At 34.3% G+C, this 15,125-nt stretch overlaps 1 protein-coding gene across 1 annotated transcript; it reads right to left on the bottom strand.

The window, feature by feature from the left end:
- Window positions 1–10,116: 10,116 nt before the first annotated feature.
- Window positions 10,117–12,258, bottom strand: LOC112166564 (gibberellin 2-beta-dioxygenase). Its single transcript, XM_024303439.2, has 3 exons — window positions 11,642–12,258; window positions 11,187–11,535; window positions 10,117–10,660 (listed from the first exon to the last, which is right to left on the bottom strand). The coding sequence occupies exons 1-3, from the start codon at window positions 12,043–12,045 to the stop codon at window positions 10,409–10,411; spliced, it is 1,005 nt and encodes a 334-aa protein (XP_024159207.1). The 5' UTR covers window positions 12,046–12,258; the 3' UTR covers window positions 10,117–10,408.
- Between the last annotated feature and the right edge of the window lie 2,867 nt (window positions 12,259–15,125).

Below are 15,125 nucleotides of genomic sequence, written 5' to 3'. Positions count from 1 at the left end.
CACATTGTGGTGTAGCCCAACAATGTGATTTAGTTTGGTTTTAGTCAAAATATCAATATCCCTCTTGCAAAACCCTGTCTTGAAAATTAATTCTGTAATAAGAACCTTAAATATTAAGCTTTATAGCCTGTCTGGTATGATATTTGTAATGAATGATTCCATGTAAGTCCCTCTTTTAAACAATAATGCTTTCTCATGTAGAGCCCTTCACAAAAATCTTGCAAAGCAAATAATATAGACAGATAGATATTGGCACAGAGAGAGAGAGAGAGAGAGAGAGAGAGTTTGCTATTCTAAGTAACCACAGTTGGTAGAAATCTGTAGTTGTTCGTCTGTTTTATTAACATATAAGGTAATTATTGTCCCGTACGTGAAATTTCGATCGAAATAATTTTCATTAACATGCATATAGTATATCAAAAACATTGCACGTGGTATAGATACACTAGTGAATTTTGGTCGTCATTCTGAAGAACAAAAGCAAGTATTTTCAACTCTCAAGTTTTACTGTTGCAAATATGAAGTCTTGTATATGTCTGATGTGTTTTGTACGTAGTCGGCAATGTGGGATCGATGCAATATTAGTGATCGATTTGGGATAGATATTACTGTCTCATTGCACCAGAAAACAAAAAGATTGATTGATATTTGTATGATATAAAGCATAAGTTATGACATCCAATCATGTACTATATACCAATCATGTACTATATATACTAGCAGAAAAATAATATCAGTCGACTTAATATGTGGTAGAGCTATCGTAATAAGTTATACACAGTTTCAAGGGTTAAGTTTACAGTTGGTAGAGCCGGCCTTGAGATTTTAGAGATCTGATGCAAATAATCAAAATGTGGTCTCACATCGCAACCCTCAGGACCGGCCCTATCAGCGGCAACCAAGGCAAATCACCAACATTGATTTCTATGTATGTAATTGATTGATGAAAAAAGAGTGGTAGCCAAACTTGCACATTATGAGATTCTAGTATTCATCCATTATTGTGGGTCTGTATGCTCCTTAAAGACAGTGCTCCTTAAAGACAATCAGATTTTGATTTCCATAGGTGTATATAGATTGATAGCTGGCCGGTTATGGAGGTATATACAATACATAGTAGTGCAAAGTTGCAAACTAGATAGCTTTATCGATCCTTAAAATAGTTAATTTTGAGACGCAAATGTTTGATAACAGTCATAAGAGTGATAGAACTAGTATTTAATTAAGTCATTAACAAACAGTTCAGGGAGAAAAGTTAAAACAGTTTGATCGACGAGTTCATGTAGGGGATGACCGATATTATTTGGTCAAAATTCATCTCACAAAACCCATTGGTGAGAGAGTTAGGAACTTGTCATTGTGAAAACGCGTTTTTCTTAATTAGGATCACTTATTCACTTCATCGAGCACTCTTGCGTTTCTCTACTCAAGAAACAAGTTTAGCTTGATAAAAGAAATCAGGTTTTATTAATTTAGCTTAATCGAAAGAAATCGGGTTTTATTATGCAACACTTTACGTCAACGTAATCTAGGAAACACTCCTAAACTGATAAAAGAAACTTTTAAGAATAGTAACTCACTAGACATTTAACAGCTTTACTTGTTGATTATTCCGTTGTATACCTGAAGCCACTCTTTAAACTCGATCCCAATTCAAATTGGCTTTGATCGACTAGCTCACTAGATAGTGTTTCCTGTTCCATAACCATAACATTTATGACTAATAAAATATCTCTTTTAAGAATAGAACATCACAGTACTCAAACAGTCATACGTTCCCTTGTTAGAAACTGTTAGAAGCTCGCATGAAAATTATTGTATAGCATAGGCCAGGTGAAGTTTGATACTCGACTGAACATCACTATGTATGCTTTTATATAAAGGTTAATTACGTGCTTTATTTCTCATAGAGGATATTATGAAGATTTGCCTGGCTGCAAGACATATATATGCCCACATAATATGTTTTAATTAAACCCTAAAGCCAAAGGATCTATGACCTTAAAATCAAAAGTTCCTAGCTCAGATGAGCCATTTCTGTTCTATGTATTAATTGTCATTGCATCATGGGTTGTGACTACAAATTGCACTCCAAATTTCAGTGTATTTAGGGGGCAGGTATTATGTTTCATTGGCTACCAAAATGTCTGATAATATATATATATATATATATATATATATATATATATATCTTGCTCTGTTAATGAGGTCCTTAATTTAGCTTGAGGAACGGATTTCCATATTTGGACCACTTTTTGATCACGTATTCAGATCTTAACCGTTCATATTTTAGGACTTTAGGTATATATATGAGTAGATGATCTCTGTAAATTTTCAGTCAAATTGATGATCGTTAAGGTATTCAAAACTACAATTTACACGAATGAACAGAATCTGTCCAACCTGAACCGTTTGTGTAAATTGCAGTTTTGGATGCCTTAATGATCATCAAATTGGCTGAAAATTTGCATAAGTGATCTACTCATATATACCTAAAAACTGAACGGTTAAGATGTGAATATGCAATTGAAAAGTGATCAATATATGGAAATCCGGTCCTTAATAAGGATCTCCTTAGCATAGAAGCTCTGATACACACACACACACACTTGATGGGGTAAATAGAAAATTCTATAATATGTTATCATATGATATACATACAATTATCACTTTTAAGACTTAGTTACGCAAATGAGAATATACTTTACTTTAAAGAAAACATTTTTTACCTTAACAAGAATTTTTTTTCTATTTATCGCATGAGTTGCAGAAGTGATAACACGAGTCTTCAAAATGGTGAATATTACCTGAAATTGGATATTGTCCATGAGAAATATTAACATACCATATACTTACCTTTTAATTTTTCTAGCCTGAATTTGTTCTTCTATTCTTAGCCAATATATATAGAGGCGGAACAAGGATTTAAATATTGGGAGGTCGAAACATAAAAATAAAAAATAAAAATAAAAACTCTAAAAATAAATTAAAATTTATATTCAATATAATCTATAAGTAAAAAATAAATTCAAAACAAACCGATAGATAATTCTCATTTAAAAAAAAAATTTCTAAGAATGACAAAAAGGCAACCTGTTTTTTAATTAATATTATTGTATTCGTATTGTTGGTGAATATTTTATATATGAATTTTTTATTATCACGTGTATTTTTATTTTGGGGGGGTGTTGGGGGGCGGCCTCCTCCATGAATGGAAGGTTTTTCCTTGGGTTGGTTAATAGCAGTGCATATATATACTACATATCTGACAGTAATGTTTTGGGAGATCGTCTACAGTACATTAATGTACCGATACATTAAGTAAACTAGGTTCAATACAGAGGTAGACTAGCTTAGTACATGGGTAGACATGGATGTAGTTAGTCTACCCTTGTACCGAGCTAGTCTACCTCTGTATTAAACCTAGTCTACTTGATGTATCGGTGCATTAATGTATCTAAGTATTTTCCATGTTTTGGGGTTCGAGACCCCATCAGGCCGAAACACAGTTCCGCCACAGCATATATAATAGGTCCATTGACGGAGAAACTTTGCATCTCTCATATTTCTTTCCTTTTTAGGGATGATGATCAAGTATCAGATCCACATTGTTGAAATTTTTATAGTCACAAGAGCTCGCATTATCCAGCTACAAGTCATAATGCCTTCTAACTTGGTTCCGTCCTTCCGTATACAAGAGTTATGTTGAGTTTTGCATCCAATACGTATTACAAATATTCTGAAAGTTTTCTCTTCCGTTAAATGTTGTGTGAAAGAGATGGAATCCCTAAATTAGTCACCCTCAACTTTTAGCAAGTGGCGGCAAAGCCTTCTGATTTTTTCTATTTTGTTTTTCAACTAAATAAGGGATTTTTTTTTTTTTTGGGGTGGCCGGGGGAGTGATTTGAACTTCAAGCATGGTGGAAGTTTTCTTCATTGACTAAAAGTCTAAAACGGGTGTGGAATCGATGCATGAAATGATAGTGAGGAAATGGAGCATCCATAACCAAACAATCATACTAGCAATGTTTAGCTGACAAATAACAAACCCACAGGTTTTTGGAGGGGTGGTTGAAATTTAAGCGACTATCAAATGCATATAGCAAGAGAAAGAAGCTGAGGTGGTGATTCTGATGGTGATAGTGAGATCTATATGGACTGCTTGGAATTAATTGGATGGTCAAATACGAACTCTTGGGTTTGGATGGTAGCTGAGAGTGAGAGTGAAAGAGATTGGAAAGTACCGTGTAGACCACTCCATTCCTTGGAGAATCTTCTTATTTTTGTGGGAAAGTGGGGACTTCAAAAATTATGAATTCATATTGAAATCATTGGTTTAGTCTTTGGGGTCCTTTCTTTTCCTGATTGGGAACCAAAAAAAAAAGAAGAAAAAAGGGCAAGGCCTTTACTCCTTTTATGTAAACAAAAAAATTTTAGCGTCACAAGCTGTCAAATTGAAGCATGACCAACAAATAAACTAGGTTCTATACCAAAAAATAGACGGTTTAATATGTGATTTATCACTACTATTTAAATTTAATTATATCATTTGATAACTATGTAATATATATATATATATATAATAAAAAAACAATGCATGATAGTTTTAACAAGTTATATTGTTTGCCCACATAATCGAGTATAATGGTAATACTTTTCTGCCAAACAAAAATTATAAACTTGAATCATACATTTAAACAGTAATTGATAAATCAGTCTCATAATATGACGACATGAATGCTAGGACATGTATTTTGAACTTGATTGGTGGACTATATTGATATGAGCTTTTTGTGTGTATCAATCGCTCAACTGACTCAATCTTCTCTAAACTGAGGAGCAAGTTACCTTTCTGGCTCAATATACACAACAATGTAGCAAGCTTTAGGGTTCAAATTAATCATCTTATTGAGTTTTGCATTTACTCAAATAGTTCATGACAATGGACCATTGGACCTTTGAAAACTCTCAGACAAGACAATATCAAGGCAGGAGGATTGGTTGAGCTTTGAAGAACTGTTTGTACCCACATTTGCATGTCCACTCAGACATAGTTAATGTGCATATAGTTATTGAATGTTGTGAATTACAATAAGCCGCTCAAATGAATAAATGGGCCGATGACCAAAAACTAGGCCAATGAATAATTGGACAGTTTATTTGGTCCAAGACAAATTGGATAAAAACTAGGCCGATGGAGGGTTTCGAAAGTTAAGCCGTTGGTTATCAGACGGCCGGTAGTCATCAATTGAAAAGAAGGTTTATTGTCTAAAAGCCCATCAGCTGGTTGTTCATGAAATCATGCTAGTCAGTTTCCAACTTGGACTCAGCAACTTGGGAAGACAATAGCCGACAGACAGAGAAGGTTGATAAGTGATAAAGATGAAATTTGATCAAGTTAGTATCGACTTGAAGTTCACGTCAGCCGATAAGGAGAGTTCAACCCAAGTTAGTTTTCTTCAAGATTAGTTCCAGCCATTGATGAAGATTATCAAAGCCGATCAAGACGGAGTCTAGCATCAAGTTAGCCGAAGATAAGCATCGGAGCCAAATCAAGATAGAGTCATTAAGCCACAAGGAGCCCGAATTCCACTCAACTTCAAAGAGTCAAGAGATCATTTCAAGTCACAGAGCAGCCAATATAAATAGAAACGTCGACAAAAGACATCACACACACAACTCCAGAAACTCAAGCCATCAAGCTTTTCTTGCTTTTGTCTTACCTTTTGCTTAGGTAGAATTTCCGTTTGTCCATTAGTTAGTTTGCTCTGCTAGTTACAATTTCAGTTGCTTTACTTTCCTTGTAGCCTAATATCGATTTTGAATTGTTTTCTTTGTTTCATTCAAACAATAGTTAATAATTTTAAGCCATTCCATATTTCAGTTTCGTTGTTATTATCTTTTATTTGCTTCTTATTGTCTTTATGCTTTATTTGTTTGATCATGTTATTTACTGTTCGTAGTCGCATAGTAGCTATTAATCTTGAAAATTTCATTCGTTACGAGTTCACTTTTACTGTTACTTGTTATTACTTGGATCCAATTGACCTAAACCCTGTGACCAGACAATTCGTATTCACTCACACTCTCACAACCACACCTAATTCACCCGACCTTTAGCCATCAAGTCCTTGATCCAAAGGCAGCGAACTATCGGCCAAGAATAAGTTCCTTCCTCGGCTAACAATTGCTTGATAAGTCAGATCTACATCCACTACACCTACAATTGCACACTTGGCCTTCTGGCCGTGTGCTGGCACGCTCCACAATCTATTCATCGAGAAGGACATTTGTTCCTTGATCCCTCGGCCATATAGGCCGAGGTGATTTTCAGAGGTAACAAGAACTCGATCGAAGAGAGGTTGAAGTTTTTAAAATATAGCTTCTTTTCTAATTCATCTTAGAAAATAGTATCGTGACCTCTCAAACCCAACAAGGAATAGAGTTGAGACTACTTTGTAAGGACTGTTACAAATGTGAAATTCAATTTGCAATAGGAAAACATTACTTTGCGGCCAGAATGACTAGATCCGATTCACAAGTGCATGTATTTGTTTACGCGTGAAATAATGAATAGGCCTAGAGATAAAATATTGCTTACTCCATATATTATGCATGATAAGATGTGTGTTGATAGAGAAAACTGAAGCAGTGGTTACAAATTAAACGGTTTTAGATAATGACACTGGTATCAATCAACCAAAAAAGAAAAAGCTAGACTAGACTAGCATTCCAACTCCTCAAGTTCAGTACTTGAATTCGTCTACCTTTTGAAGTCATTGGCATGAATAAGGAGTATGGTGAATCGTTGGAGGCATATTAAGCATATGTTACTTCATGTTTCTTATATCTTCTGAGACAGTGACAACGTCTCTTGTATATGTTGGATTGCCATCTGCTTGTGCCTGTTGAAACAATATACAGGAAATAATAGTTTTTCATTGTTTATTTTGACAATTCTTTTTTAAATCACTGTGTTTTTTATCAGTGCATTTCTTTGTCACTGGATTACACTTAGGGAACTCAGTGTGGAGTGCTTATGGCCTCATGTTTCCCAATATAGTTTCTTCTCATTTTCTTTGGTTTTTCTTTCTTTCTTTCCTTATACTCAAATGTGGATAGGGTCCAGAACATATAAGAGTGGTGGTTCTCTCTTGTTCGGCCAAGTGCACCAATAAGAGTTAATCTCATGATCGCATCTAATTCTTATTGTTCAAGGAAAAAAAAAACAGTTTTAATAGTGAGAGTAACCAAAAGAAATGAAATATCATCTCAAGATTTATTAGTTTTATGAAATTACTAGCCTCTTAACACACGCTTACGCGTGTGTCAATTGACATTTTTTACTTTTTTATATTTTATTTGTGTCTATAATATTTTATTTATAAAAAAAGTTTGTTTTAGTAATTTCTCTAAAAAAATGTTTTTTTTTTTATGAAATTATAAATAACTTTTTCTTTCTTAAAAAAAAAGTTAATTTTTTGTTTAATAAGTAATTTTTTTATTTAAACTACCAACTCCAAAAAAAAAAAAATGCTAGCAAAACAACAAAACGTCTAAGATCTTTTTTTTTTTTGTAATTTCTTCAATTCAATTTGCTATTATATTTACTATTTTATCCTTCATGTGTTAAATTATAAATTTTTAAACTATTATCAAAGAAAGGTAAATTGTGGGTTTTTGAAAATTTAACCATAAGCCTTATTGGCTTAATTAATATTGATTTGTACCGTATTTTTTTCTTCATATCGTGGATTTCAGTTGTTAAACTCATTTTGTTATGAGAAAATTGCCAAAACAGTGTTCCACTTTTTTAGTTTTTACCATTATAAACTTTCGTACCTCAGTTTTCAAAACTATCAGATTAGTATCTGAGGTTCTCACCCGGACCCAATTTTAATATTTGGAGCTATTAGCTCTGTTATGGTGCGTGCCACGTGGCATATTTTGAAGGGTATTTTCGTCATTTCAATTTTAATTCATTATTTCCTTTTTTCTTTTCTCTAAGCTTTTTTTTTCTTCTTCTTCTCTCTCTCTCTCTCTCTCTCTCAAGCTTTTTTCGTTCTTCTCTCAGCAACTCGTCTCTACTCTAACCATGGTTTAATTTCTGCTTCTCTACATTCTCGTTCCCTTCTGAATCTCTTACTTTCTGCCTCACTCTTTTTCTCTCTCGTTTCTAATCATAATGAAGGAAATCGTGGAAAACCCTCTTCATATAAAATGTCTGTTCTTGGGTTTGTCCCAATCAGAAAGCCTGGATCATTTGATTTTGATGGGGCATCGTTATTCGGGTCTGGAATTGGAATCGAAAGGAGTTGGAATTGGATTCATCAGGACTCCAATTCCGCAGAGGAAGAAGAGAAAGAGGGACCAGGTTGGGCCACTAGAGGGACGAAGACGTCTCTGGGCTTTTGGGCTTGGGAGAGATGGAGATGGGGTGGTGGGGGTTAGGATTGTGATGGGAGCTTTGAGGCTGTCAGGAAGGAGAGGAAGTTGCAGAGAGAGGATGAGGCAGCCATGGATTGAGTTTGGTGAAGATTGTGGACCTTCTGATTTTGGTGTTATCTCTTGTGCATTTTTTCTCTTTTCAGCAAGATGGCATTGTGTTTAACAAACCCAGATCAAAACGCAACGCTCAATTCCTCTCTTCTCATCCTTGCTTCTTCTCCAATCCCAATCACGAGCTCTCATCCTCTTTGTGGAATACAGTACTGTTTTAAATGGAAGTTGATTAATCTTCGTGTTTAATTGCTTCATTGTGATTGCTTTCATGGTTGCTCAAGCTGAGCTTATTTTATCTGGCCGGTGAATTTCCCGTACTCTTTCTCCCGTTTCATGAATGATTATGGTTTGTTTCTTTTCAATGAAAAGGACCACTGACCAATCGATCAGAGGACGATTTGCTTTAGCTGGTATATTTATCCAATTACCAACTGTGAACCATTAATTAGTGCTCGAGGCAAACAAAAAACAAGATCGTGAATATCGTGATAACAAAGTGGAAATGCTGCAAACCCACTGTCGTGCATCCACTCCTCAAAAACCCAGATCACCATAAAAAAAAATTAAAAAAAGCTTAAGAGAAGAACAAAAAAAGCTTAAGAGCGAGAGAGAGAGAAGAACAAAAAAAACTTAGAGAAAAGAAAAAAAGAAATAATGAATTAAAATATGAAAGGACAAAAATACCCTTCAAAATATGTCACGGGGCACGCACTGTAATGGAGCTAACGGCTCTAGATACCAAAATTGAGTTGGGATGAGAACCTCAGATACCAATATGATAGTTTTGAAAGCTAAGGTACGAAAGTTTATAATGACAATAAGGTGGGACACTGTTTGGGTCATTTTCCCTTTTGTTATTTACAAAAGTATTGCAACACCACCTTAAGTTCCTATATTTAAATTCTTCTAACTCTTTAATTTCTTGGTGTCTTCGAGAGCATAAATAGTTCATTATTTAAGACATGTTAAGCAAATGTCACTGCATGTTTTTAATATCTTTTCAGATGGTGACACAGTTGCTTATGTTGTATCGGTACATTAGACCGCCTGTGTTTGTCGGCACATGTTACGCAGCAAATAAATGATTATCTTTTCTAGTTTTAGAGTATTTTTTTGACGTCTTCCAATATTGTTTTGACTAACTTTTCTATAAGTTGCTCTATGTTTGTCATTTGTGCGTTTTTTTGTCACTAATTACTTAGGAAACTGTGGAGTATTTTTTTAAATAAAAGGCCGATGCGGCTGCCCTCAAGCCTTAATTAATGAAACTGTCGAATACAAAGGAGGGACATTAAGCCTAAACCCCCTTATTACAATAGGCATCTAGATTATGTCCTGAAATAATATCAGAAATCTCTACAAAATTCATGTATTCTAATTTCTAACAAACATCAACTAGCAAAGAGTGCACCACTGACTAATAGACATAATTTATTACTTTTGTTTATATATTTATTTGATGAAACTGTATGGGACAGTATTTATTTAATCACATTGTGGAATCCATTTGTAGAACTCACTTAGTTATTTGCAGAAGTATTTCAATAAGTTTGGTACATGTGACCATCATTCCTGTATTTAAGGAAAGTTGACATAAGATTACGAGCAAGAACACATGAAGATGATAAACTCACATTAATGCTAGAAGGTAGTTGTTACATTTGAACCAGAAATAACCACAAACAAACAAAAGAAAGGTTAAAAGAGACAGAAGAAAAAAGAGTGAAAAGAAAGTAGATAAACAACAACCTAAAGGAGATAGACAACAACCTATTTGTTTTCCATCTATGGCAAGTACGCAGTAGAGTGGCTGCTGCAGTCAACCTATTCTGATTTTCTGAGCTTTTAGACAAAACCCTAAAAAACTTTTTTTTCTTTGCTAAAATTGGAATGGAGCTCGATCATTTCATTGGCCAAAGGATTTCTCAAAGAGCCCTAGCCGATAATCAGCCAACCGTGATTTATATGCAGACTTTTTGTACTCGGACCACGTGAACTCCTTGTACAAGCTTTCTTCTCCTTCTGCCATTACTGACGCCAGAGGTGTTATCTTTTCATTCAGAGGTGGCCCTCCAAAGTAAATCATCGAAATCCTTGAGCTTACTGTGTCTGCCAAAACCCTATGCTTCACGCTCTTAAACCTCCCATTAGTCATCACCTGCATCAACAATGAGATCCATCAGTAAATTTTCTTTCACAGCCAAAATTGTAATGTACAGTCAGTTACAAGGCTTTTTATGCGTGTGTGTGTATCATTTTTGAAAGCTTTGATTTTTTTTTTTTGGGAGCTAATCGATGTTACTGATAAGTTGAACGAGGTTTTCAGTTTGGATCTTTCGTTCCCGAACAAATCTTAAGGGTCAAGACTTTAGGGTAAACGCAAATACTAGTGATCACCATCACCCACAAACTATGTAGAATAAAAAAACGGCAATACCCGGCTGCTTACTAGAAGTTAGGATCCAACCTTCACTACCAAAGCAATAAATTAACTAATTAAAAAGGTGACGAGCTGAAAAAACAAAAATATTTTCAATAATGGTATTGTTTTGCCAACGACAACCTGTGAGGATGACATGGTCTCTCGTTTATAAGTAGAAAATTCTGAATCAGACAATTTAAAAATAAATAAAATGCGGAATAAATTTAAAAATATGAATAATAAATGGGATTTGTATTAGTACCTGTAGGCAATCACCAACATTAATGAAAAAGGAAGTCTGGTCAGGTGGGACAGAAACCCAAGTCCCATCTTTCAGACTGATTTGCAGGCTTGCGGTGTTGTTAGATCTTAGGACAGAGATTATCTGGGGGTCTGTGTGCTCTCCAAACCCAATCAAATTCCGTCCACTCAATGCTTGAAGCTCCGGGCACGGCGGATAGTAGTTGAGCCTGAAACATGAGTCGCTCTTCTCATCTCTCAGAAGCTTGCTCAGCGCATTTCTTTGATCGATTCCCAACGCATCAGCCACCATTTCTAGTACCTCACAAGTCATCTTCTTCACCGCCGAGATATAGTCCTCAACAGCAGAACTGTAAAACAGAGCAAAACAGAGTACTAATACATGATTGCAAAACAGAGCAAGAACAGAGTTAGTTCTCTGTCAAGGATTGAAAAACAAAATAATCATTAACTTACCGGAAAATTTCTGGGTTGTTTTTGAAAATGGAGTGTGATTTGTGGGAGATAATTTCAGGATTGGCGTTGAGGAGGATGTATTCAATCCAACCCACGTCGCCGTTTGGCCCGATTCGCTTGCTTCCGTAACCAAAAGGGTCAGCAGGGCCGGCCCTGTCTTTTTCAGACTCTGGCAAGTTGAAGAACTTGAGAGCTTGAGCCTCAAGTGTGGTCATGAACTCCAATGGGACTCCATGGTTGACCACCTTGAACAAGCCGTACTCTTTGCAGGCCTTGATGATTTGGCTCTTGGCATCTGGGTCTGAGAGGTCTACCACTGGAATCCCAGAGAACAAGCTTGTTGGCTTGCATGATTTGATTAGAGAGAAATGGTTTAATGCAGCTGGTTGAGACAGAACCACCATAGCTGCTAGTGATGAGAGAGAGAGAGAGAGAGAGAGAGAGAGAGAGAGAGCGATCAGAGAGAATTGAGAGGAAGAAGAAGAAGGCCAGCAACAGGGGTTTGGGTTGAGAAGAAGTAAGAATGCGGAGAAGGAGGGATGAGATCGATGGGGTTTTAAATGGGGAATTGGATGATGAGGGTTTGCTTATGCATGAGTGAGGGCGTTACTAACTATAAAGAGGAGGAGGAGGAGGAGGAGCCATCTGGCTTTGTGTGTGCGCTGCTTGGCATTTATGCTATCGAGGGGAGAAAACGAAAATATTGCTCTCATATTTTTCTATTTCTAAAAACATAAAATATAACACAAACTTCTGAAAATTGCTCTTTTTTAAAATATAGTATTAATATAATCATAGTATGTGATAATCTAAAATTTTAACCTGATAGATTTACTTTCTGATATGAATCATCATTCATTAGCAAAGAAATTTTTGATATGTTTACCAATCTTTAAAGAAAAAATCTCTTTTCAAACTTGTGCATTTATATTATAATGTTTTAATTATTGTTGACAAAGCCTTATATTAAGCATAAAATCATCTGTTACATAAATTAGTGAGGATTTTTTTAAAGTGAATTAATGAGGAAAATTTTGATATACTCATCATTCTTTAAATCTTTAAATAAACTTTGTCTGTATTGCTTAACAAAAGTTAAGAGTTTATTTGTACGTAATCAAAAATGAACTTTGTCTGTATTGCATAACAGAGAAAAGGTTGGAAATTCTCTCAAAATCTATTTGGTCTTGCAATTACGTGTTGGTTGATTTTTATTTTTATTTTTTGAAATTGGATTTCATTGAAACAAATCAACGGGTGCACTCGTTTAGAATGACATCCCTTACAAAATCAGGAGCATAACCAAACCAATTTTGGCTAACACTATTACATGTTTTACTTGCCAGCTTATGAGTCACCATATTAGCCTCAAGCGAAACAAAAACTACTTTAAACTCCGGATAAGTGCGCAAGTACTCCTTCACCTCTTCAAGCAAAAAACTACACATAGAAAGATCCCCTTTTTCTTGATTCATTGCAGCTGCAAATATAGAACAATCAGTTTCGAGCATGACCTTTTGATAATTCATACCTGCCGCCATTCAGACTGGTTGATTTGTTTGCTCTTATTGTTGATCAAACTCATTTCTTAATTAGTCTTGCACTCCAGATTGAATTGTTATTTATCAAATATTTGGCATGTCTGATTTTTATCATCTTCATAATGACTTCTTTCATGGAGCCCAGCAAACTCATGAGTCACAACTTACACCATTTTTCATTGCAACCCTATTGAACAAGAAACCTAGAAGACCAATGTTCCAAACGATGAAAAACTTCAACTACGTAATGGAAGGTCAATGGAGAGACATAGCCAAGAAAGAGGTAAAATCTGAAGTAGAGTTGGGGAAGGAAGCTTGGTACGGATTTAAATTTGCTCACCACCAATATTTTGGTAGCAATACCACCACTCAATATAAAACTGTCATGTGTTATAAAACATAATTATAGTTAATCATGATGTTTTATTAAAAAAAAATTAAGTATTAAATTAATTCTACATGACGTAACAAGTTTTAATAGGATCACCACAAAATAAAAATAGTGAGCAAATTTGAATCTTCTGGGTACGGCTAGAAGGCCTTTTGACAAGAGCTAGGTAGGGTTACAATTAGAATTATTTGACAATTATTTTTGTGCCGGGTTAATTTAGCAAAATTCTTCTTTTTTCTATAAAGAACTTATAGTCTCTTTTTTTTTTTCTTTATGTTATTACGTTTGAAGAAATTAAACCTTGTTAATTTTTTTTTTTTAAAGTAAATAACATTTCGTAGTCGAACTCAAAATCTCTCATTTACAAAGGAGAGACTATGTCACTAGACCAAATAGTACTGGGTAACCTTGTTAATTTGTTAATGTCCTTTTTTTTTTTTGAGAATATTTGTTAATGTCCTTGAATCGTATTTATTAGAAAACAAATGACATCTCTATTAGAAAATTAATTTACTACTATTTGATGTCAGCATTAAAAATATCTGCATGAAATTCTGAGTCATGATAAAAAGATTCTTTTCAGTGAAAACTATTTTGAGCAGGCGTGCCAGGACCTTTCTCTGCAAACCTTTATTTACTTTCGTTGCATGAGTAACAAAAATTTTACTATTGATAATAAGGTAAAAAGGAAGAGTATACCCAACTTTGAGATATCTCGCTACCAATTTAGCGTCCGAGTATTGATCCCCTGTCAGATAGGTAAATTTTGATTTTATACCCTTTTGGGGAAAGATGAAAATGGCAGTTCAAATCAAACTTTATTGGTGGTACCATTTTTGGTCATAAAAAGATAAAGCTATGATCTAATTGTGTATGTTGATCGAGGAGGTTGATTTGATTCCAATAGCTGGTATGGTAGGGGTGATATCTTCTATTTTATAAGAGCATTTTTAATGGTATTTTAATTTATTTTGTTAAATTTGTCAAAAAATGAGTAAAATTAAAAGAAAAATGTTAGAGATCCCAATTTTTCTTTTACCAAACTTAGGATTCAAATTTGCTCACCACCACTCAATATAAAACTGTCATGTGTTATAAAACATAATCATAGTTAATCATGATGTTTTATTAAAAAAATAAATTTTAAGTATTAAATTAATTTTATATGACGTAATAAGTTTTAATTGGGTGGTGATATCACCACAAAATAAAAATGTCAAATTTCCCCGAACTTACATACCAAATGACATGACAACTATCATATTATCACTTTGTAATTTCCACTTGTCTCCAATAATTACTTTTAGTTTGTATTATTATTTTTTTCTTAACTAATAAAAAATATTTTTTCTTAACTAATAATAGTCATTTTAGAGTTAAATTTTAGCCAAAGTATCTAAAAAGTCATTTTCGCTAGCCACTTTAGAAATACGTTTGCATCAATGCTCTCTGTTTTAGCTAGTTTTGAATTTATATAATTTTTCAAATGAAGATTAAATAGTTTAAATATATTTATAAATTATATAAAATAACTTAAAATGAATGTTTTAAA

Source organism: Rosa chinensis, chromosome 5, assembly GCF_002994745.2.
Source record: "Rosa chinensis cultivar Old Blush chromosome 5, RchiOBHm-V2, whole genome shotgun sequence".
In the NCBI taxonomy this organism is placed as follows: Eukaryota; Viridiplantae; Streptophyta; class Magnoliopsida; order Rosales; family Rosaceae; genus Rosa; species Rosa chinensis.
Note: the sequence above shows the minus strand (reverse complement) of the source record. Positions and strands in the feature narration are given on the sequence as shown.

Excerpts from the sequence above, each read along its gene's own strand:
- LOC112166564 (XM_024303439.2), bottom strand. The coding sequence starts at position 12,045 with ATGGTGGTTCTGTCTCAACCAGCTGCATTAAACCATTTCTCTCTAATC. Across the intron at positions 11,536-11,641 it reads AACAACCCAGAAATTTTCCG|TTCTGCTGTTGAGGACTATA; the intron begins GTAAGTTAATGA and ends TCTGTTTTACAG. Across the intron at positions 10,661-11,186 it reads ATGTTGGTGATTGCCTACAG|GTGATGACTAATGGGAGGTT; the intron begins GTACTAATACAA and ends TTGTTGATGCAG.